General features: G+C 39.8%; 1 protein-coding gene across 3 annotated transcripts in view; it reads right to left on the bottom strand.

Moving 5' to 3' along the window:
- btbd11b (BTB (POZ) domain containing 11b) overlaps positions 1-26,164 on the bottom strand; it is a 71,323-nt gene that overhangs the window by 19,058 nt on the left and 26,101 nt on the right. For 2 of the 3 annotated variants that reach the window (XM_069162132.1, XM_069162133.1), the window contains exon 2: positions 4,818-4,997. In XM_069162132.1, coding sequence (XP_069018233.1) covers positions 4,818-4,997 — 180 coding nt within the window. Of the gene's footprint in view, positions 1-4,813; positions 4,998-26,164 lie in introns of all 3 variants that reach the window. The other variant, XM_069162135.1, reaches the window with a different exon arrangement.

Below are 26,164 nucleotides of genomic sequence, written 5' to 3'. Positions count from 1 at the left end.
ACAGGACGGCACGTTCTAAATGGAATATACTGTGCCTATACAATACGGAGCGGGAACAAACAGTCATTCCCATGGACAAAAGGGTTTGTTTAGCATCAAAATTGCACTATTTGGCGCTTGCCAAGAATCCATTTAGCCTCGACAATGTGCGAGGAGAGTGTGAAAAGGATGTCTGAATGAGGGAGGAGCATTCATGGAATAAAACAGTCAATCTCTCGGCTGTCCTATGGGAACAGTGGTGCTATGCGAACAGTGAAATGTGCTGGGCATCATCTTGTGATGCAACGAGCAGAAAATATTGTGACAGTAAATGATCGCCTCTTGTATAAACTTTAAGTTTGGATCTTGCACTTTCTCTCTGTCACTATCTGCTGATCCCCGCCTTGTCTTTTCTTTAATTGTGCCAATGGGAATACAGATAAGCTTGTAACAGTGCCCTCAGAAGCTTGGTAAGGGGAGCTGAGGTGGTCAGCAACAGCCAGTTCTCATGTCTTATTTATGCTGGTCTGTGACATTTCCTATGCTGGCAGCGCAGGACTGGCAGGGCCGAGAATGTTGATTACTTCCAACACTGAAAGAGTGCAACAGTAGTGAAGCACCAGCAGTTTAAAGCGAGATTACAGCCGCTCCTTCAGCAGGTGTGCACAAAAATATCTCCTGAAAAAAGGATTAACCCATTGTTTTCAGTGACCAGGAAGGACGTACAGAAGCACCGCTGTCTATAAGCTAAAATGTCAATAGCCTTTTCATTAAAATATTCAAGCCTTTAATCAATACCTCATCCTGGGTGATTAATTCTTTATGCTAACAAGGAGAGGAGCGGTGGAGGACACACAGCAGATTCTGCTCCTCAAGTATCTCCGTCATTACCTTACAGCAGTGGGGGAAATGCTCTGTGTTTTCAAAGGTTTATAATCTCCTTCAAGAAGCAAAAATCACTCAAATATTCCAGTTTCCAGGGTATAATGGCACCGTTTTGATTTACGAGGAGTTTTCTTTTTTATAAGAGTAGGCACCTTTAAGGTCAGTACCCGGCAATGCATCACCCACCTGGCAATGCATCACCCACATGACAATATAACTGCTCATCACTCTCTCTCTATATATATATGTATATATATATTATATTTATAGGGAAATAAATACACAGTAACCAGCTTTTCTTTGGGTATTGATGAATTGGTTCTTGCTGCACGGTGCAGCTGCTGCCATCGTCATCATTTCTGTGTTTCGGTTATTTGCTGCGATGCGGCCGTGATTGCATTTAATGGTTGCCTGTGGCCATCCCGACTCAACAAGATGCTAAGCTATTCTTCCTGCTGTTGGTTTTGTGCATTTGAAAACAACCACAGATTTTAGCCACCAACTGTCTCACATATCCAATAACATGTAGGGCTCTTTTTGGAGCTTTGCTAAGAACAATGTTGATCATCTTTGCTTCATATTTCTGTATGGCCTCACATCATTCATAACAATCAGTGATAGGAACAAGCACAAAGCATCCCTACACTAATCTTTCTTGAGTCTTGACCCGACACCCGCCTTGCTCAAGAATCTGGACAGGTTAATTTGGAGAAAATTGCACGCAAACATGACATCACATGACAAGTCTCTTGCTGTCAGAGGTCTCTGGAGTTGTTTCTAGAGAAGGAAGACGTACTTAGAGGAGTGCGGACGGGAGATAATACACACAGTTGTTACATTTCATGTGGGTATCCTCCACTCATCACCTGCAGCTGTTAAACAAAATGGTATTCGTGTTGATCCAGAGCTAAACCTTCACAGAGACACTGAAGAATGGTTGAAATGTATTCTATGATGACATGTTGCTCAGTTGATTCAAGGTCCATACTTCCAAATTTAAGCTGTTCAATCAAAACCATACTCTCAAAGCAAAACACTATGGTTAACACCTTCCACCAAAAAAACACAAAAAGGATTAAATTGTTACATTTTTGATCAAATTCAACTGTTCCCCCCCCCCCCATGTACCGTCAAAGATAAACACAGTTTTCAGAAGTGATACAGTTTGTGAAAAAAATCTAGATGCTTTTAGTGCTGCCAAATAAAAAAATATCTTCAAAAGGTGATGAGAGCGCTGATGGCCATTAGCAGCATCCTCTGTTAGTTCTTTGCAGAAACACTTACAGTAAAAACAGTCCTGATTCACACAATCCCTGAAAAGGTTAAAACCAGAGATATGACCAACAAAAGAAAATAATTTGATCATGAAATTTTGAAAATTGGAGGATAGCTTGAACTTTACATGAGTTATTATGAATCTAACTAAAATATATCAGTGATGGGGAGATTTTTACCTTTTGCATTTTTCTCCATGTGGTTTAATAAAGCTGTGTTTAAAGAAAGCCATCAAGGGAAATACTTTCTGGATCAGTGTGTTCTATATGGGGTCATTGTTGTTAGCATTATATAAACAATTCCCACCGTTTGCTGATTGGTCAGACTGTCAGGGTCAGTAGCTGCATAGTGAATAATTTTCATATTAACAGTTTACAGCAAAAAGACAGAAAAGATGGAGAGATTCAGGCTGACCTATGAGAGGATGTGGATCTCAGTCTTTGGGGGATGTAAGATTTGAGACCATCAACGCTTTAGCATTATTGAATCTTTACTGAAAGTGATTTAAGTAAGAAAGCATGCTATTTGAAAATTAAAAGGGAAATAATATTTTTTCAGAAAAAAAACACAAGCCCCACAGAATTACATGAGATTCATAATTCTTTCTTTAAAATTAGAGATATTCTTTGTGGTGATAGGGTTTAGAGACACTAGACATATCAACCTGCACAGAGAGGTCAATGCCATTTGACCTTGTTTCACTTTGTGGTCCTGGTATTTTTCAGCTGTATAGGTTTACATATAAATGGAGTGTCTATACAGTATGTATTTTTTATCCTCTGTCCATCACTACAGCCTTCTAAGAATAGGTTTGTCCAAATGACTTACAACAATGCGTGGAACAATATCTGAAGCAGGACTGAGTGATGATGATACAACAACAATAATAGTAATTGCAGGATTTGAAAGACAGTATATGCTAATTTGGCATTTTGGCAGAAGAGAAAATTATAAAATACAAAGAGGTAAATCACTGGCAAACCTCTAAAAAAAATGAATGAATGCCAGTGCAAAAGACGGTCCCCAGATAGGATGCAAATTTTACTATTCTGGAGCGGCTAGTTTTGTTCTATTCCACGAAATGTATTGTAGAAAATCAGACTCCCGTTGGTCTTTCTTTCTCCCTAACCTTTCCATCAGTTATTCTTTCACTCATCTTATCTTGCTCTCTTTCAAACACACTATGTGACCGCGTGCAATCATTCCTGGCTATCCTGCTTTTCTCAATTATTCATTTTGTTTCAGCTTGAGCTGCGTGACTGTTTGCAAATCCTGTAGTTATTTACAGAATTCCTCTCCGGAGCTCGTGGCATTACCACTGGACTAAGCTCTGCTATTATCCATCAGCGCCTCTGTTGTCTCACAGTGTGTGTGCTGAGTCAACATAACAGAAGGAGTCCTTGCTTGACCTCATCAATACAAAGTGGACAGAGGACTGGCTATTTGCCTCGGTACTCCTGAGAAAACATACAGTGAGGAGAATCGGCTCGCTGTTTATTGCGATGATAAACATTTACACTAGATATACAGAAATATTCTCTCAGTCTTTTCTTAACGTACAGATAGCCACGACAACAAAGATAGACCTTACGACCTCTCCCCCATTATTTGGCATGCGTATCGTTTATTTTTCTTTCTGTACTTATGCATCTAATTTGTTATTCTTCTGTCAGTGGACACTGCTTTGTTTTCCGGAATGACTCGCAGAGCTGCACGCAGCCAGAGACAAACCCGTTCAACGCTTCAAATGAGCGTCTCGATCCTGTGATTATATCTGATTATATCAAATGGGCAGCGATGACGTTGTGCACTGAGTGGTTTGCAGCACGGCTTGCCACTCTAGATTTGTTAAGGCACCATTTGTCCGAAAGTTTCCCCTGAAAAACTGAAAACAAGGTGGAAACTCTCATGAACTTTGGTAGTTTACTATAACTTTTGCTTCTTTTTTTTTTTTTTTTAATGACCAAGGACAATGATGTGAAACATAATCAGCACATAATTTCTCAAATAATGCTGAAAACCTATAATTATTATACAAAAAAAACACTTAAAGCTTATGTAAATGACTTTGTACAGATTAAATGTATTCTGAAAGCATTGTGTTGTCTATTATTCTTTGCACAATGAGGGCATTTGGAGTAGACAGATATCCAATAAACCTTTGGAGGACTTGTCAAGTTTATAAACTAAAATCCTTCATTTGAATGAACGGCTGTGGTTCATTAAGATTGCTCTAATTGACAGAGCAACTGCTGCGGATTCACATTGATTTAAATGTGCACAAACACATGCACAGTCAGATTATGACGCAGTGATTTACTGATAGAGTGGGACAATATTTTAGCTTTTGTTAACATCACATTATCACATCCACCAATAATGTAATCCAACTCTAATGTGAAGAAGATTTCCAGTTGACTATAGTTTTCTATGGACCTCTGATTGTGTACACTGAAAAAGAGAGGGGTCTTCCCGAAGCATCAGAAGCCTAATATTGTAAAAAATATCATCAATATTATAATTCTATATTATAATAACAATATAATCTGACACTGGTGAGTGCAGCTCGTTTCCCTGCTCGACGGTACAGACTTTTCTTGTCACACCCACACTCACACACATATATATATATATATATATATATATATACACACATATATAGCTACAGTACAACTCACTGAGTTCAGAGATGCTGCCCACTCTGGTGGCCAACAAGCACTGTTCAATGGAGCGCAGCTCAGACTGACTGTAGGTGTTTCCCTCTCCACTCTTCCCTGCTCGCTGCTGCTGCTGCTGCTGCTGCTGCTGCTGCTGCTGGTCCCTGTGAAGAGACAGACCCTCAGGGAGGCTGAGCACACCTGAGAGAGAGCGAGAGAGAGTGAAGAAGAGACGAACATTACATCAGAGTTATGGCGAGCATGCAGTCTGTAAAAGTGAACATTTAAATACTTGTTTGGTTATTAATTTGTTTTCTCATTACAGGACAAGAAGGGAATAAAATAAACAGATTCCCTCTTAAATGTCCACAATATCTTACTTTTTTTTATTTATATATCATATTAATGAAGAATACAAAGGTTCAACACATGAGAAGCTGTGTGTAATTGTTTATATCAAGAATAATAAACAGCTGTGAAAACAATGGCGACCGTACAGTGCAGTAATTATGCCTCCTAGTTACACCTGTCAAAGACTTCTCCCAAAGATAATAATGTGTAATATTTAGAGGATTCATTATTCACACCTCCAAGTGTTAGTTACTGTTCCTCACTCAGACAGTGACGAGGCAGATTCTCCATTTCTCTCTGCTGACAGTTTCTTATCCCTCTGCAGCTTCGTGCTGCACCCTTCTTAGTGTTTGCAGGGTGTCAACTTATGAAATGGCTAGAAGCTGTGACTCCCTACTTAGCCCCGTAATCACAGAGAGAAAAGTGGCTTTGGTTTAAATGTCTCCTCACTCTAATTTAATGCACATGCTGCCTGCGGCAAACATAACACTATTTACTGAGCTTGTGGGAGCAGACAGTTGTTCATAAAGGTCATTCATTTTACTTTTCCGACAAGAGGAAATTCAAAAGTAAAGGACGGCAAAAAAAATGATGAGTAAGGAGGAAGGGTTCAGTAAAGGAGAAGGTTTATGGATTATTTATGCTGAAGGGAAAGTAATCTAACATTTTTGAGAGTTATATAAAATGTGTCATAAAGTGACAACGTGAAAACTTCAAGAAAAGATTAAATATTCTCCAAACATGCCACATTTATTTAATGCTTGCCATGTTTTGCAATAACTAATTCCACTTCTTTTGTTATCTGGTGCCTGAGTATGATTAGTACATCAATGCAGGACTGCAAGAACTTTTCTAACATATATAGCAGTACTCCCCAACAGTGATGGAAAAAGTATTCAGATCCTTTACTTAAGAAAAGTACCAATACAGAAATTTAAAAATACTCCATAACAAGTAAAAGTCCTGCATGAAAAATTATACTCTAGTAAAAGTACTTAAGGCACTAGAAGCACTCATTTTATCCCGCTGACTGATATATTATCATATACCGCATGACATCATTATTGTATTAACAGCATCAGTGCATAAACAGCATGTTACTGTTGTAGTTGCTGCAGGTGGGACTAGTTTGAACTACTTTACTGTCCAGTTTTATAAACAGTATAAATAAATCTGAGGGGTCGTCATATGATTACTGGGAGAGGAAAAAATAAAAAATTCTGATCCACAAATATGCTTTTGTGACCCAGCTAAACACAAATTTTTGCAAGATGACAGAAGATATAAATGGTTGAAAAGCAATGGTTTAATTTTTAACAATGTCTTGTATTTTAAAAGTTTGTTAATTATCCATTATGTCAAATTTTCATCCTTAAAGTAACTAAAGCTGTCGAATAGTGTGGAAAGTACATTAATTCCTTTTGAAATGTTGTGTAGGGGTCATATAAAGTATCATGAAGTGGAAGTACTCATGTAAAGTAAAAGTACAATTGCAATTAAGCACAGTACTTCGGTAAATGTACCCCAGGAACTGCAAATGTTTGATTTCTACCATTTTTGTACACCAATATTATTAGTAGCAGTACAACACTGTTATATATTCTCTCTATATATGTTACTTTAATATAATGTGGGGAAAGTGATCCAATATTATTTGGAAGTGTTCAAAGAAAATAATAATGCCAGGATGGGCCTTGTTCTTTGATTTGAAAATTGAATTTAATATACAGCCCTCATTCTCACTCTTTCATATTTCCTTTGAACATAGTAACTAAATCTGCAGTGTTTTAAATGTGCTGATTTTAAAAGGCATGCTTGAAATGCTCCTCTATTTTAGTGTTTGCTATTCACCTTGCATAATGCGAGTAATAAAAAGTGTGGGGTAAAAACATCTGGAAATAGGTTTCTGGGTAATAAGTCACAGTTATTTAGCTTATTAAGAGAGCAGCTGCTTGCGGAGCAGCAATCGTGGCACCATCTCATTTTTATTTGTTGAGGTAACACCAGAGAACTGCTGACAACCTGCACGACCTGAAACAAAGAGCGACATCACCATCTGCTACTCCGGTGTCAGGTGTCCTGAACCATGACAGTTTTCAGCCAAAGGCACCAAGGAGCCAACACAACAGACTATAAAGACAAGGAACTTTCTTTCCGTTTCTGCAGGAGCTTGTCTGCAGGGATTACTCTGAAACACCTCCTTTATTGCTTTTATTGCGCACAACGTGCCCTCTTTGGAGAGCAGTTGCACAAACTGCAGGAAATCCATCTTAAACGATTTAAAACAGCAGAGGGGCTACCCTGGCACCGTCCTCCCTCCCACCTTCCTCTCAGACAATTATGTATCAGACTAAAATAGCCCACTCGGAGTGTGTCTGCAGGACTCGTGACCCACCTCTGTTGATGTGCCCAGACTAAAGGCATCCAGGTGTGATTTGGCATGAACTACAATTTTTTTATAATTGGCTTAAGGATAAAAAAAATAAATAAAAAAAATAAAAATTAAAAAAAGGTCTCACACACTTTAACCCTATCATTACCATCTGTGTATTTTACTTATTCATTTGTCTACTTGACTTGATTAGATTTACTGTTGGGGGTTGCTCTGACCGCACACATTCGTGCAGGGTTACATAGGAGGGCTACATGTGTGGACCTAGAACCTTGTAGGAAAGAGAGTAAAAATAGAGACAAGTTTATGAAGGCAAGTTTGGTGCCAAATAGCAATCCAGAAAAAAGTTTGGGAAGTCTTCCTCCCTCTGCTTCATGACTTAAAAATACCCAAGCAAGTGGAGCTAATTTCAGGTTCTACCACTTTGTAAAACTGCATAAATCGTAAGCTGTGATGCTGTAGCTACACAAGGCACAACATTAGCATGTTAACATACTCGGAATGACAATGATAATATGCTCATGTTTAGCAGGTTCATGTCGTTCAGCAGCTTAGTTTAGTGAAGTTGCATGCTAACTAATTAACACTGAACCCGAAGTGCAGGGGAATGTCATAAGATTTGAAGATATTTGGCCATAAAGTATTGGAAAAGTTTGATAACCTAATGTGAGTCTCTAACAAAACATATAGAATCACAGACGTAATTTCAACAATTAAAATTACACCTGCTGGTGTCACCAGAGGAAAAGAAAGCAAATTTGTAAAGTCAGGATTGTGAACCTTTTACGCCACCCTTTTTTTTTTTTTTTAAGTACAGAAGCTGAGAATTGTTGTGCTTGCAATAATTTATCCCGAGATCACGAGTAATTAATTGTGTTTTTTGAAAAAACAAAGCCAGTTGTTTTGTGATAATGGATTCATTTATCTTGCTATCTTGTTATTACGAAAATAAAAAAAAAAAGCTGATTTCTGCTTGATTTCCATTGGTGGAATGTAGAAATTAAAATGCATGAGCAATAATAATCTTATATATTTAAAAAAAAAAAAAAGTATATCAGCCATTTTTCTACATTGAGTGCTTTAACGTTTGAAACTTTAGGTACATTTTCTTCTTCTGTTATGTAGCATGTGCACTGTAGGACTACACATTTGTAGTCTAGTATTTTTTTTGCAGTGTGGTATTTTTATTTTAACTTAAGCTTAATTCATATTTCTTCCACTACTGCTGATGTGCAAAGATAACTTATCTCATTATCTCAAGAAATCAGCATGTTGTTGTCTTGTGATAATGAGATTAATTAACCAGTCAGGAGAAAACGAGCTGTGATTTATCGAGACAACGAAATAATGAACTTGTGATCTCGAATTAACGGCATTAAAAAAAACATAATTGCAACCGCAGCCGTTCAGACATTTCAGTCTGGACCAAAGTGGTTGACTGGCTGGTCAACTGCACGACCTTGTCATCCTTTCAGCAACGTTGCGTGACTGAAAAATATGTAAGTGCTTGTCAAAGTCCGACTTGTGATCACCTCAAGATTTGGTGAATTCGATAAATAAAAACTTTAGATGTCCAAAAGATCTCTACACAAATGTCTGATAAATGATATCATCAATTCTGATAAAAAGTTAGAATAATATTTAAAATCACAATTATCTTCATTGACGAGATGCGGCTCAAAATGTTTTATATCAAGAGCAACAACTTGGAAAAAAAACTATACATGTATGAATAGAACCATCTGAGGAGTTAGAGGCCTTTCTCCTATTAGACATGTCACAGCAGGAATACTACAAATGAAATTAATAAAACTAAAGATGGCTGAATTGCATATAGCTGCTTGTGTTTTAGGGTAACAGTATTATAAATGTAGGCTCATTAGCACTCTATCATGACTTACTAGGATGCTTCAAAAGAACAGAAATCCCTGAGTTTTTCCTATATGTCAAAATGCAAAAACATGGTTGAATAAATTGTAAGAAAAAAAAACCCTGTTACTGTCACATTTGAGCTCTGAACTGTCCAGCTCCTTAACCTTGGTTCAGGGGAATAACAGAACCAGCTGACAGTGAAGTGGGGATTGCTCTCAGGATGGACTGAGGCAAGGTGACTCACTGGCTCTCTGCGTCCTAATGCAAGGCACTGTCTGCCCTCGGGGAGGAACTGATGGAGCTTTTACATGCCGGGCAAACAGCCACTGTGGTCTCTCTCTCTCTCTCTATCTGTGTGTGTGTGTGTGTGTGTGTGTGTGTGTGTGTGTGTGTGTTTGCGTCAGTATCTTCCTCCTGACGTAACTCTGCCACTACACTGGAAATCTCCCAGGAAGTGAAATGCTCTTGGGTTTTACCAAATACAGTAAGACTGCACAGAATGCTTCAAGTTGTTTACTGGTCATAATCACGATGCTATAACAGTTGGTTATTGTCTTACAATGAATAATGGTGAGATGTGATATTGGACACCTGCCTCTCTTTAAGCGGACCAGTCCTGTTTGCCATATGGCAGCTATTCAGTGTCGCTGAAGAGAGGAGAGGAGGCTGGATTATCCTCCAGGCAAAACACTGTCACTGGAGAAGAAGTAATGAGTACAGGACTTCCCATTAAGATGTCACTGAATGAACCTTAGTCATATTCTGTGATAGACAGCTGCACAGAAGAGACCCAGTGCGTGCTCAAATACGTATTCCTCATGTCTTGTTAAACAAAAAGCCACAAATACAATCTTTAATCTTTGTTTTATGATGCTTTAAATGCTGACTTCTTTGAATTTGGGTGTAACATTTCGGGAAATACATGTATGCCCCTCTTGTGTGTGTAAGATAAACTGAGCTACAGCCAGCAGCCAATTAGCTTTGATAAGCTAAGAAAACACTTTTTCGAAAATCTCAGATCCCTGCATAGCAAAAAAAAAAAAAAATTGTACTAGATAAAACATTTCATTTAATATCAATGGTGGCTTTACATTTGATCCCCATTTGATTTCATTAACATCATAAAATATTATCTTAAGGCTACTGTATACAGCTAGAAAAACAGGAAAAATAAAGTAATAAAGTTGGAACTCAAAGCCCCTCTGATATTAATAATGAGGGATGGGTCATGATTTTAGAATTTTCAAATACGCATTCAAAACAAAAACAAATTGAATAGTTAATGCGACTATCGTCTTGCCTTATTTCTTGTTTTTATCCCTGCGTGGTAGTAATGCACTGCTATCACCAGAAGGGGGCAGTAATGCAGCTAAAAGCTGTCTGTCAGCCACCACTTAACAGCATACGGAGAAGAACACGTTCCTTCTGGGCTCCGGTAAAATAACGTGTGTCACTATAGAGAGCATCATTCACATGTATTTGACTGCTGTACCATTTACAAATTCTGCATTGTTTCTCCCAAAACGGTCCACTGCTGTAAGCTAGCCAGCGACAGCAAACGCTAACCATGACTGTCAACGGCTCACCAGAAACTGTGCTTTTTCTTTCCCTTCGGCCCTTTTGTTTTCCTCTCATCCTTTTATGTTTACGAAGCACTTTCAGAAAAACCCTGGTATACGCTGGTGTATGCAAAAATATTTTGAACTTGCACACACACACACACACGTGTTTGCATCACCGGGCACCAGCAACGAATTCACAGACATGTACAGGCATGAGACTGCAATCAGTCATCTTATTTTAACGCTTGTGCATGAGAGTTCCCTCCTCCCCCCCACTCCCCATAATGTCACCATACAATACTTACAGGGATAGTGTTTATGAATAAACAAACATCACACTGTTTTTCTCCGGGTCTGTCTGTCAGAGGGCAGACTACTGTATTTTGAAACCACTGATTCGTCTCAGGGTTGACTAGAGCAGCGGGGCAGGAATGCTGACCTCGAAGTGGCTCCTACCCTGCATTTAAATCTATTCTGGAGGGAAGCACAGATAAGTGCACTTCCCTAAACATACTTCAGCCCTGCAGGAAAACCTGGCTTTGGGTTCCGCACAAACGCGAGACACAAGACACAAATCATGGATGTCTCCTGTACAAACAGGTGCACTTAAGCAGCACTACGATGAAGGAGACGTATTTGAGATGTGACTTGACCGTAGTATTTGATGCCTGGCCACGATCCAACAGAGACCCAATGAAAAAAAAAAAAAAGAGAGAGAAACGGAGAGAAAAAAAAAGAAAAGCAAAATGCAAACACACGTGATTGAAAGTGATTTTTTTTTTCTTTCTTTTTTTGCATCCTTTTGGCTGTAAAGGGTTAATCACGTGTTTACTGTACATGGATCATCGTACCACTGCCCCGCTCTGGGCTTCCATCGCTGTTCTGCCAAGGCCAGATGGCCACCATATGTATACCAAGCGAGTGAGGGAAATCTAGCACGGTGGAAAGCAGGAAACATAGTAACGTGTGTTCGGATGTGTTAGAACGCCTTTCTTACTCCTAATGGCTGCTTTTTTTTTTCTTTTTTTTTTTTCATTCAGAATAATGGTAACCGTGTGTTGAGCTGTGGAAAGAGAGGTGTAAATATGAAACCGGGATTTATTTATTTATTTTTTTTTTTAAAAGGAGTGTTGGTATGCACTGGTAAATCTCCAGAGGTATAGTCTCAGTTTGGGTTCTCAGGTGACCACAGTATGGTCTGAGCTAGCCACAAATCTTTAATGGGTTAGCTCTGTATTAGCCACAGGAAGACTGTGCAAGCACGAGTCATGTGAGAAAACGCATGTGCGCTTGCAAATGTCTTCTAAAATTAGGAGACTGGCAGAAGGAGAGCACGTGAACACTAGATGAACCCCAAACACACACGTTTGTTCAGCTATCTTTGTGAGGACATTGATTGACATAATGCACTCCCTAGCCTCTTCCGTTAACCTTAATCACAACAACTAAGTGCCTATGGCCTAACCTAAACTTAATACTAGCCTTAAGCCTAAAACCAAGTATTAACCCTCAGCCCTTTGAGGGGGTGCGAGAATGTGATAATCGGCCAAAATGTCCCCACTCCGATAGACTCATACGAAAACTAGTCCTCTTAAATACAGTTGTACAAGTACACACACACACACACGCACACGCACACACACACACACACACACACACACACACACACATACACACACACACACACACACACACACGAATGCTAATACAGTCTGGAACTGCAAAGAAGTATAACAAGTCATGTTACATGCAACACTGAAGTGCGTGAAAGATAATTATTGGTAATTAAAAAGTCTTAATCCGAGGCACTTTCATGTCTACTTGAAGTGGGACTTCAGTGGGACCGCTGTGCGGTTGAACACGGTGTTCAGTGAAATCCAAACAAAAATTTTGCTGTGAAGCCATGTTCAAGACACAGCCTGTTGAAGATCCTCTTGCGGCCCCTAATACACAGAACGGAAAAAGCTTCCAACTTTGAATAATGCGTCGCTCTGAAGGAAACACACAACCCTCCTGATGTGTTCTTACACAACTATAAGTAAACTGCCAAAGGAAATGCGTTCCAACTGTGGGGTTAGGTTTATTTTGGTTTTCAGATCATCAGAGGGGACAGCCTGCTGTGCTGTAAGCACATCAGAGCTATTCTGCTCCTGTTTTAAATTAATTATAAAGAATGCAAAAATGTATGTGATACTGTATTGATCCTTTATTGACATCCTTCGTCCACGCAGAGGTCATGGGTCATGTTCGGATGCACAGCGGCGTCTTTTGAAGCTGAGACAGTCACCGTCTCACATTTTGTTCAAGGACACTGCAATAGGCTTCTGCTCACTGACACGGGAGCCATGAACAACACAGTAAATTGTTTTGTCACCTTGCTGCCCTGCAAGGTGTTGCTGCTTCAGTTGTTAGTGTGAACGCTGCGTACAATCTTGTCTTAGGATAGATTTTCTTGATTGAAGTCACACCTCGTCAGTGACACTGCTTGAAGCAAGATCAACAAATCAAGAGTCAAACAGACCAATGCGATCACATCCGATTCAGTACATTTTCTCTTTCATATAAAGCGTGGCTTCTGTCGGCAGCACTTTAATTAATTATTCGTTTTCTGGGAGGTAAGCATTATTTTCATTAGGAATATGTGTACAATTTGTAGAATCATTTATTAAAGCTGCACTAATCAATATTTCATATTAACAATGGACAAAATGGCAACATGTAATGTGAATGGTAAACCCACAGAGACTTATCAGCCAACTCTGCAGTTGCCCTCAGCTGTGATGCCTTGAAGCAGATTGTTTTGGTTTTACATATCACAGTGTGAATGCTTTGGTTCAGCTTCTACACAATCATCAACTGCTTGATCAGATGTTTTCGATGAAAAAGCTACCTGCCCATCAGTAAACAGAAAAGGTTCATGACTGAGTACTTCAAGATGTCAAGACCATGTCATTAAAAAAGCACCAGTCAATCATCAAATCCTGGAAAACCATGAAAATATGGTTTTTATGTTTGTTTTGTATGAATATTCATATAAAAACAGGTGGATGAAAAAATACTCTTATATTGCTCATCTAAATTTCAAATTTTTTAAACCTATTTAATATATATAATGAAAGCAGCAATACCTTAGATCTAGGTACTGACTGCTGTATTAAAAGGTCTGTAATTCAATCACAGGTTCCAGTTCCTTTTTTGAATAAGAATTTTGGGCTTTAAATTCATTTTGCTTTGTAAAAGATGATGAAGAACTTAATTAATTAGCATCAATTGGCTAATGCAAAAAATGTTGAAGAGGTCAGCTGAGTGAAGTCTTAAACCACTGGATTATTACAAATAGCAACACAGGAACTAAGAGCTAAAAAAAGGAAACCGATGTAAATCAAACAAAAACACACGTGCAAGTACATACTATACGAGTCACACACAAACGAGGGACTTGTGACGGGTGACCGACGCACAACAAGGGTACAACTAGAGTTACGCAATCTTCTCCAGTCTGAGGGAAACCAGCCTCCCTGCAGGCTGCGTGTTATTCCACCCTGAGGTCGCAGCTCTTTTGCTATTATTTCTCTCTTTTCATCTCATTTCTTCTGTCAAGGGTAATAAGTCTGTGTGTGTAATATCTGCGAGTCGCACGCTTCCCGCAGGATGCTTTCCAGACAATACTGGCAATCAGCAGTAGCAGGGAAAAATCTGAAGTCACTGAGCCGTAATCTCCCGGCTCATCCTGCACTACTTCTCTATGAGCTTTTGGGAGAGTCTGAAAAATAAGCTCTACGGTGTTTTCTCTCTTACAATTACCTCATATAATCTGATATGGGCAGGGAATGAAAAAACATTTTTTTTGTATGGTCTGTTGCGTTAGAGTAAAATCAAGGAAGGACTTGTGAATTACCCTGAAAAATATAAGAAGGCTCTGAATTTTTGACAAACAGACACAGCAGCAATCCTGCTAAATGCGACAATGTTCTGAAGTAATTGCTCATTTAGCACTGAGGGCACGGGAGTAATTAAAGGATATGACTAATGTCATAAAATGAGATTTGCTGCAAGGGGATATTTTCCTCTGGGTCATTTTAAAAGGGGTGACATCATATTGAGCGGCTTGTAAACACCTAAAGCTTTTAAGTTAAAATGCTGTTGGACATTAAAACTCCATAAATATGAAACAAAGTGCAAAGTAGATAAGACGGGAAGTCCTTAAGGCAGGAAAGGTCCAGTCACTGCCTGTGTGCAATGTGGGCATGGATGAATGTTGGCGTCTGTGTGTGTCTGCATCACTTTGTCTGTGTTTCAATGTGACAGTGTGTCTTGAGTGTGTGCAAGATGAATCCTCATTCACTATTAATGGTGTTTACCAACATTGTTACGGTGACTTTATTTCAAATGAACATTTCTGAAACCCTGAATCTACACTGTATAGACTTTGCATTGATTTTAATGGGTACAAATGTTCTGCTGAGGCTGGTAGTCTTACTCTTCATCTTTGATATTTTAAATGACTGACTAAGATTTGAGTAAATGTCACTTTTAAAAGAAAAATGTTCACAGGAGGAGACGACACACGCAGCAAACAAGACATTTGCAGTGGGGGGAAGAGGGGATGATTCAAAGTATTCTGGGCAAAACATGGCACAAAGTGATGGATGTAAGGAGCAGTGACGAATGATGACACCATGGTTTGCAATCCACAGCAGAACCTGCTCAGTGGAGGATATAGGGAAATGGATATTTGAAATGTCTCTGCCTCACAGAGACAAAAGATGACTGCAGCTGTATTCTTTTTTTTCATATTGTCAACATATTTCAGGGAAAGAAAGAAACAAACAATGAATCGACTACACAGACAAGTACTGAACATGGGCAGTTTAATCAAAATGTTTTAAATTTGTTCTCATTGTACAGAAATAGCTCAGTAATGCGAATGGAGTAGGGGGAAGCCATAATCTTTGTGAGTAAGTATTCAAAGTTACATCACTTAAAAACATCAGCATTGCGTGTTTTTTTTTTTTTTTTTGAACCACTGGTAGTAGCGCTTTGGCAATTTCACAGAGGAATTGAGCAGAGATCACTCATCAAATTTTGTGTCACACTCAGGAAATCGACAGAGACCCTTGAAATGCTTTAAAAAGCCTACAGCAATGAAGCAATGACCTGAGTGAGGTGTTTTGAGTGGTACTCATGTTTCAAGAGTATTGAAACGTCGCTTTCCAAGACTGGAGAAGGCACGTCAGGTCAGTTTTCTTTGACATTTGTGGGGTTGTGCACTGTGAATTCATCCTAGAGGGTCAGACTGTCAACAACAATGTAACTCAGGTGCTGATGTTGATCAAGTGACGTAACTTGGAAGACTTACTCATCAACGTCATAGCTTCCCCCTCTATACGTTACTGTCTCTGAACTTTTTAATCGCACCATGTACTATCCACATGTGGGTGCTGTAAATACCCACTACAACACTAAATGCATAACAGTCTGCATCTGAAAATAGTCTCCAACATATGCACTATTTACCTGTTTGAGTAACACTTGATAAAAGCAGCTGTCTTTAGCTGTTTTAGGAAATGATTTCGCCTTCTTTCAAACAGAGACCAAATATTTGATACAGTTCCTAAGATTTATGTCTTATGTGTGTTGAGTTTATAGGAAAGGTAGACATAAAGTCCTTTGAGAATGACTGACACATTGATGGTTTTATCTTTTCTGGATTAATGTGATAGTATGAAAAATAATACAGAACAACACCAGCTTTATCCTTCCAAATATGGTCCTCATTCAAGCAGCTCCTATGCTGCACACAGACCTAGATTTGCATTAAAAATCCTGCTTTTCTGTTTTCCAAACAGGCCACTTGCTCAACTAAATCCAGCTTTCTTTCTATTTAGTCCTATAACCCTTTTTGTTATGACTTAAATGTGCACCCATTGACACACAAGCTACTGCATGCGTAATATCCATCCAGTAATATCAAACCACTCACCTCAAAATTGATCTCCGTTCTCCCCCTGCTCCTCCCCGGAGACTCATCTCTGCAAACTGGCAGAAATAATCTGATAACTGCTGCCATCCCAGCAGACAAGCTAGACCCCTGCCATCTTGTGCATCACTACAGAGTCATGTCTGCTGCATGCCCTGCTCTCCAGCTCCTCATTTACTTTCTAAATGCTGGTTTATTCTGCTGTCAGTGGGCAGGCGAGTCAGTTATCAGTCACTTGCATGATAACAACCTGCACGTGGTAAAACTATGAAGCTCTCCATGCTGTTGTCCTGTTCATATAAAGATAAAAATGAAATGCACACAGTGGTGTGGGTTTGTATATTTAGTTTAATGCATACTTTCCTGTGCATGCGTGTGTGTGTGTGTGTGTGTGTGTGTGTGTGTGTGTGTGTGTGTGTGTGTGTGTTTCAATTTGTCTCTTAGTGTAAGTGTGTAAGTGTGTGTTTCTATGGTTTTGAACATCTTTTTTTAAACCCTCCAACACAGGATAAAGCCAAACGGCACAGGAGTTAGTCCCTGATGGTCAAAAAAAACCCTTTCCCCTAATATTGTTATTATTAACATCAAAGAGCAGCTTGAGTGGCTTATCTGACTTTCTTTTCGGAGTGTTGAGTCATTACTCTTCCCGGAGTTGTTCCAGGGTGGGAGATCAGCAATTTATGAGGCATAGAATTTCAAATTGCCCCCTAATTGTTTAACTCACCTAGGCTAATCTATCATTCTGACTTTGCAAAGTGGCTGCATGTAGCAGAGACACTAACTGGAAGTGGGCCATGCCTGGCAGAGAATTATGAGGCCTGGGGCTGTGTGCCGCTCCCTGTTGCTTCCTCCACTACCCCTGCCCCTCCTCCAGGGGATGACCCTCACTGCTCAGGGCTGCTGTTAGCAAATATCCCTGTCACTACGCAATAATGTGAGAGCACTCGTATCGGACGTGTAATCCTTCAATTTTCAACAATACTGTAAACTTCAGGGGAAGAAGCCCTGGTGACCTCTGCTGCATTGCTTATTATGGAAAATGTGGACAGTCTGACAGAAAAACAATGGTCCCTTTGTTAAGTCTCATGAGTGAACATTTGCACTCATACTTGGGGGTGAACATCGGCCAAGCTGTAATTGGGCAATTTGCAATATCACTCCCTAAATCAGTGGCGCATGCTCATCTTTCCAAAAAAACATGTCCTACTTTGAACACACTAAAGAGCTAGAAACAATGCTGCTACCTTGTGCATCAAAAACAGCAGAAAATTCACACAACACAAGGTTTCAGAAAAGGATATGTTCCCTAAGCAGGATTGTAACTGCAGGTTAAAACTCACGCTGCCAACAGTTTTAACGAAACATGCAAACCAAGCCAAAGTAAATATACTGAAGGTATCATATTTTTGGGTGTCACTCCTCCACCAACTAACTCCGGTCGGCTGTAGGCAGTATGTGGGCGGGGTCTCTCGCCTGCTTCTCCGGGTTCTCCCCCCACATGTTTTCCCAGCTTCTCCCCCCTCCAGGTACACTGGCTCTGCTGTGAGAAGCAAAGAGGGCGTAGGAGGATGGCTGGCAGAGAGCAGCCACTTCAAATACAAACACATGGACATGGAGCTGGAATGTGCACGCCACACACACACATTTGTAACAGGCTATGTGCACATGCAGACACACATTATCCCTCTTTTCCCGCTTCACTCTGTAGAGTTGTGAGATTCATACCCAGCGCACGCCAGGAATATAAACGCAAAAAGGGAGTCATTGTTGAAACGGCCAAGTGCAGCAATTTAAATCTCCACTCAGTCTGTGAGATGGAGTTCACTTAGAAGTTTAAAACAGCAAAACACGGATACTGAAGTCTTTCAAAGACATAAATAGCGCACAACTAACACTGTTTAATTTAGAGACTTCTGACCTTACACTCACAGTTTGCTCTAAAATGACCAAAGTTTTCTTTAGATGTATATATACAACAACATAAACAAGGAAAACTAGCACTAGTGGAGGCTGTTTCCTCTTCTCATTTCTCTTCATCAAGTTTTCTCCCCTCAGTAATTATTTATACACCATCAAAATGCATATTCGCAGCTACACCCCTTTAACCAGCGCAGCCACATTCTCCCACATGTCCCATCTCAGCGTTACATCCCGTATCCCTCCTTTGTCTATGAATGGGATTCAGTCCATCACAATCAAGTCACTCATGCTCAACTCATTAGTGGTAATTAATGGTGGCCAGGTCCCAGGCCGCCCCAGGCACTATAGAGTCCAAACCCGGACTGACCCCAGCCCACCCGGCCGAGGCAGGCACAAGTTGTTTTTTTGCTTGGTTGGCCGTGGCACTTCATCTGTGCAGCTTAATGCACTTGGCCGCATAACCAGGGCTGGAAATCGCCCAACCCCAGAAAGCTTGGATTTTAAAAAAAATTGACCTTTTAAAAAGTGAAGTCAAATCCTCAGTATGTATGAGGGTTTCTTCATGGAGAATGACACTCTGCCTTTGAAGTGAGGTGGCCTTAGAGGAGGGCTGCACATGTGATGCTGTGCTTTGAAAATCATGACTGTTCGCATGAGATTCTGTAAAGTGTGTCCACATGCGTGAACACCTCAGCAGTATCAACAGAGAGTATTCTTATTACACAGTGTCCTTCATCCTGGTGAGGATATGTTGGACATGCCGTGAATGAAGCCATGAAGTACACCCAACACATGATCCCGAATTGGTGCATTGTTAACTTGCTTTCCAAATGCTCTGCTTGCTTCATTTCTCCACTTGAGGCCAACCTCTATGGTCGCAAATCCAGTGAAGCATTAATGCGAGTCAAGTACAGAGAGTTTCAGTAAAGATTAGCACAAAGATGCAGATGAGCGACATTATTCAGTGACTGGTTAGAAGGCTATTGCACGAAAAAAAAAAAAAAAAAAAAAAAAAAAAAAAAAAAAAAGATTTTAGGCTGTCATTATTAATTGTACTGAGCAGGCAAATGACACGAGAATTTGCGGACTTATAAGCCTTGTGCAAGGCTTATGAGTCCTGTGTCTTGTTCAGCAAAATGAGTGCAGAAATACCCACAGGCCCGTCAGTTTAATATCATGCTGTCAACAGTCTTGTGGTGAAAAGTCTAAGTCTGAGCTCTGGTATTAATCGGCGTCCGTTCTTCAGTTTCGTCTTGTTGTTGCATTGCTTGCAAGTAATGAGTTTCGTAATTGATTTTCTCTGTTTGCTTTACTTACTGCCCTTAAGCCATTAAGAACAATCTCATCTGTTTTCACAGTAGATGCTCTCGTATACATTATATAATGCTGACTTGGCTGGCAGGGATTTAACAGCCAAGGTCTTGATGGAGGGTATGAGCATGAAAAGAGGGTCTACGCCTTGAAATGAAATCTGCCTTTGAGTTTTCAAAACACTCGACTGCCTGTTCCAATCAGAGTCTGGATCAGAATCAAACCTCTCCTCAGTCGGTCACCCGTGGTCTTGACTTATTTTCTTTTCATTTTCTCCAACAATGCCCCCTCTTGGACTGCACCCGTGAGTGCGTATGTTGTGTGTATGCTTTGGTATTAGTGCATGTTTGTGCGTGCCGTGGCAGTGGGGCCTCAGAGCATGTGAGCTGCCTCTGTAAAAAAGTATATGTTTTCTGCCTTACTAGAGATTAACATGCACAAGGTCACTAATTGTCCTTTCACAGAAGATGACTTGAAAGTGTGGTAGTAGTCTGTATGAATTACTTCATGCCATGTCACATTAGCTACCTTTACGTTATCCATGCAGTGCTGTGTGGCCCTTTTGTTCCCCCGGCCATGTCAAAGTGAGGAATGAATGACAGTGACACAGCCTTAAATATGTCAGGGGCCATCAACCAAATGCGTCCGCAATATAGACCGACTACATCAAATCATATCAACTACTTAAGAAGACAGAGGTTTTTCATTCAGAGCGTGTGTCACACGAAGCCACCAACAATGGCGGACTGGAATGTAAGCCATGAAATTAGCTGAAGGTCACAGAAGAAGAGATAAAAGTAAACAGGCAGTATCTTAATAAAATAAAAGCCGGACTGAGCTATAAAGGTCTACACTCAGATCTTTAAGGTGAATAAACCAACACGGTGAGACATTTAGGGCAACTGCTTTGATTGTGGAGCTGCACTTATATTTGCTTTGACCTTGTCTTCATCCGTTATAGGTACTGTATAATTTTAGCTCGAGGTAAATCACACATGAGTTCATGCTGCCCAGATAACAATCTGTGTTTTAGTACTCACCTTGGCCCCCGTGACCATAAACTGACTCCAACCAATTCACACAGATGTTGTTACTTCGGGTTGTACTGATAATTGTATTAAAAATATGAACTCGATTCATGTCTCTATGTGATCTGACCTCTAAATGACAATGATTCTGCTGCATTTTTATAAGCGACATCAGCTGCATTACAAGAAGTGTTCTTACTTTTTCCCTAAACAAATTACAACATTATACACATGATGCAGAGCAGCAGAAATGCAGTGAGTGCAAGTGAGAGACATGGGTGAGAAGAACATTTAGAAAATGATTGTTCAAAAGATGTGCGAGAAGACAAGAGACTGAAGTTGATTGTTTTATGTTCAGTGTTAAATTAAAAAAAAGCTGTTGAATTCAAGCTAAAAACAAGAGTGTTCCTTTTCTATTGTCCAAAGCTTAAGTGCCTGTCCTATATAAAGCACCATCATTTTGTTTTGCTGCATTTCCTTCTGTATCAGGTAAAAGAGAGCAGTAAATGTTTATATTGAGAAGATAAAAATCATGATCTCAATTCTAAGCATGAGAATTATGACTCTCATTTTCTGCAGAACCTTGCAGCCCTTCTGTTTGTTTAAAAGTCTCTCTATACTGTGGATCAACCATATTTCTTCAACATTTTTTCCTTTTTATTTCATTCTTTGAGGTTCATCCTGAACGTCAGGGGGGACGTGTCCGGTACAAACCGATTGATGTAGGACTGAGAGAAAAATGTCAGCTGTGATATGTTACTTCTCAAATTAACTCTGAAACCTCAGTAAAAAGGTTCAGTAGGGGATCTGTTCCTGCACAGTTACATTTAGACATATTATGTCTATCTTAGTCCACCTGGCGACAAAACAGTGAAACAGCTCCAAATGGGAGAAAATGGCTGAAAATAATTTATTAACTCCCAGGAAGAAAGACAACTTTTTTTTCCCAAAGAATGAAAGAGGTGGTGAGCTGCCAGTCCTGGGGAAAACTGAAGTCAGACGTGGTGTTGGGGTAAGACAGCAGCACAACAGGTTGTGTTTTCTGACGAGCTCGCGGTGTGATGGGAGGATTAAGCAGATGAGGCCTATGAAAATAAAATGCTTAGGTATGCTGACTTGGCAGCAGAGGTAAAGCAGGAGGGCTTGAAAGATTGAGTGGAGGCTGGATGGCAACAGTTTGTTGCAAAGTCGACCTTAACAGAACCAGCTGATGAAACTCCTGAGTGGACGTATGGAAGTATGAGGTGTAAAGAATTGCTTGTTTGTCAGTAACATGTTTGCTTAGACACAGTTTGCAAATACAATGTGTTGTAATATGTTAGGTAGTTAGATCAGCCTTTAGCGGAATCATTTAAGTTTGTGGGAAATGCACTTCGGCACCTAAAACCAAAACCCTGTCTATATGCTAAATAGTAATGTAAAGCCAGGGGACAGTTTAAATAGGATAGCATAAAGACTGAAAACAGGGTCAAACAGCTAGTGCAGCTTTGTCCAAAGGGAACAAAACCACCTCTAAATCTAACTAATCAACCAGTTATGGGCTATTTTTTTTTTTTTATGCCATACAAAAAGTTATCAGTTTATACCAAAATACTGCACATCAGCCAGAATGAACACACATCAGATAGAATCAAAACAAATTATGCCAAACAAAAGCCAAACAACGTTGGGTTAGCTCAGCCAACTGTCCCCTGGCCCAAGCTTCTTATTTACTGTACAGAAAGGAGAGTGGTATCAATCTTCTCTTATTCTGAAGTGTAAAAGGGCGGCACGGTGGTGCAGTGGTTAGCACTGTCACCTCACAGCAAAAAAAAGGTTCCGGGTTCGAATCCGGTCCTGGGCCTTTCTGTGCGGAGTTTGCATGTTCTCCCTGTGCTTGCGTGGGTTCTCTCCGGGTTCTCCGGCTTCCTCCCATCATCCAAAAACATGCACCTCAGGTCAGGTTACCTGGCGCCGCGCTAGTGGCAGCCTGCTGCAGCAGCTCCCCCCTGAGAGCCCCCCTGCTGTAGTGAAGAAATTTCCCCTCGGGGATTAATAAAGTGTATAAAATCAAAATCAAATCAAAAAGTTGTGATTTGAAATGTGGTTATGTGCTGTCCACCTCACCGTGACTTTAAGACTCAAGTAGGGTACTCTGCCCAGTCTGGACAAACATGAATCTGTTTTTGTTCCAATTAACATGATAATTAACATTAGAGGTTCTGGGACAGCGGGTGAAATTTCTTACCTTTTCTAACTTTTCCCTCTGTGTTTTCAGCTTTTATGCTACGTTAAGCTGACCGGCTGCACATGCAAGGGGTATCCTTTCACAATATAGAATAAACTGAGAATTTTAGTGGGACATTCCTGTTATTATGCATATTATCTTCAACTGAACTTGAGAATACAGTTTTGCACAAAAGAAAGAGTGTGTATTTTGCCTCCGATTGTCCTGGGCTGCGACTGTATGCAGGACATCCTCACTGCCAATAAGAAAGAAAGAAATGATTACAGAGACCAGTAACTCTGCTGGTATACATAATGTATGTCATGTGAGAATTAAAGGACTGTAAAAAGAGTCTCAATACATCCTTTAATTGACTGACAGATAATTATAGAACACTGCATTGCAGAAAATCAATCGTGAAGCCTCTCTGACCCCGGCAGACGTGCCAGTTTACAGGACAGTTTTGAGACTAAAAATGATGTGTGCTCTGAAAAGTCAAACTTCACCTAAACCACAGCTACTCCAATAGATTTATAAATCAACTTTAAGTGATGAAAAAAAAAGAAACTAAGCCATAAAGTTGTAGAATCTTGCTCTACTTACAGCAAATGACAAGTAGCTGATATCAGTGTTTAAGAAGTCTATGCTCCCCCCTTGCTGTCATCATCTGAACCGTGAGCCAAGTTTTCCTGAGAGGTTTGTCTGACCAAAACCCAATCCAAGTGAAGGTTTTCTATATTTCTTATCTTTAAAAAAAAATAAAATACAAAAACTTTTGGGGGTTGATGAGCCTTTTTAATGATGCGTTTGTCTCTGTCTTATGGAGGTGAGGGGTTTGATATTGGTGATGTCAGAGGACGCCACTTGTTTGGTCTGACAAGGTTATGATTAAGGCATGTAAATCCTGTATGTTTTATATTTTACACTGAACATGATTTAAGTTTATGCCATGCTTTTGATAAATGCAACAGTATCTCCTAATCATTAGTATCATGGAGTGACTGTCTGAATTTCTGTTTATGCAGTGACTAATAACTCGGCTCAAAACAAGAAGTTGGATGCTGAAATAAAAAGCTATTGTTTGTGCGAATTAAGTCATTCATTGATCCTTATTTCCAGTTTTTCAGTCCCCTTCACCCACCCACTACCAATATAAAAAAGATTATGCTGCAATACAGCAATGACAAACAGGCATTCACTGTTACAAAGAGAACAAATGAAACCGTATTGATTTATAACGTACACTGACATCTCAGATGAGAAAGAGTGGCAGGATTTATGATTGTGGTACTGGACAAATACATTACTGGTGGAATTTGCCTTTTTGCCTAATATTTTTACCTTGATGATGTGTGATACATACAAACTAATTATTTAAATGGGAATGTACTGTAAACAGAAATGGCAGGTTCAGTGTGAAGTGTCTCTCAACCAAGTTACTTAACAAACCCTTGCCTGCAGGAAATCCTTGGGCAGAAAGAAAATTATTTTCAAGTTTGTCTGAATTATAAATGAGTCACATTTAAATAATTTCATATTGACTCCGATTTTTTTTATTCTAAAATCTCAAATGTCAAATTGCGAAAGCGTGCACATTAAAAGGCTACGTTTTCAGTACACTTTCAGCTCAAGTCATCAGGCCATGCACTGTCCATGTAATGTATGTAATGATTATTGGTTGATGAGAGGGAGTAACCAACTCCTACTCAAGTAATAAATACAAACAAGCAGCAGATTGACCATAACATAGTCAAATTTTCATACTGCTCATTCATATCTCATGGCATTGATAGGAGCCATTCAGGATACATTTCTTGTGGCGTCCTCCAAACGGTCTCTTAGTGCTTTCACTAATCAAGGAGAAAAACAAGAAGCAAAACTTTAGCTTTGGGCCACATTGTTTTTAATCAAGTCTCGATTTTGGTGAAATGAGGATGAACACTATCTACAAACACTAACCCGTATACATCTACACACACAAACACACACAGAATTAATCGATGCAAGGCAAAACACATAACAAAACCCTGCATAACAATTACACTGTTAATCATCCAGCTGTGTGACTGAAATGGGAAAACAGCATCAAGGGTACTGGTGATGTGTAAGCGAGCCTGGCTATCTCTGATTGTTGTCCGCCTCAAATGACCAATAAAGTTAATTTAGATGAAGTGAGGCCTTGGTGCTTTTCATTTGTATGAGAGAACAAAGGATCTAATCTTTAAAGCACTACTGAAATGATCAATGCAGGATGAGTATTGTGAGTAAAAGACAAGTCAGGAGTAATAACAGGAAATGGTTCAGTGAATGTATCAAATATGAAGATGAGCTTCAGTGGACATTGTTGTCAGCTTGTGAATGGAAAGAGAGTCAGTGGACTTTTGTCAAAATAGCAGCTTGTCTCACACCGGCGCTCCTCCACCCCTGCAGGGAATTTATATTTGCCAGGGAATTTGTATTTGCCAATGAATGACTGGCAAGCCATTCATATCCTCCCTGAGGGGATGGTGTTGGTGATCCATTACTCTCGGTCAAAACAGAAGAAAAAACGCAGATAAAGTCGCCATAGCGCTGGGAGAGGAGTGGATTTTCTTTGCTTTTATCTACCGCACATGCAAGAAACACCTTGGGCTCCTTGAGTAGAAAATAACACTGGCTCGGTTTTGTGTTTGCTACTGAAGCAGCATTCAGCTTCTCATCAGACATAGCAACTCCCTGAATGACAGGTAATCTGACTCCGCAGAAG

The sequence above is a fragment of the Embiotoca jacksoni genome, unplaced genomic scaffold (genome assembly GCF_022577435.1).
Source record: "Embiotoca jacksoni isolate LCO1_2020_lvr unplaced genomic scaffold, fEmbJac1.0.p SCAF_3, whole genome shotgun sequence".
NCBI classification, from domain to species: Eukaryota; Metazoa; Chordata; class Actinopteri; family Embiotocidae; genus Embiotoca; species Embiotoca jacksoni.
This window is presented reverse-complemented; position numbering and strand designations above follow the sequence as displayed.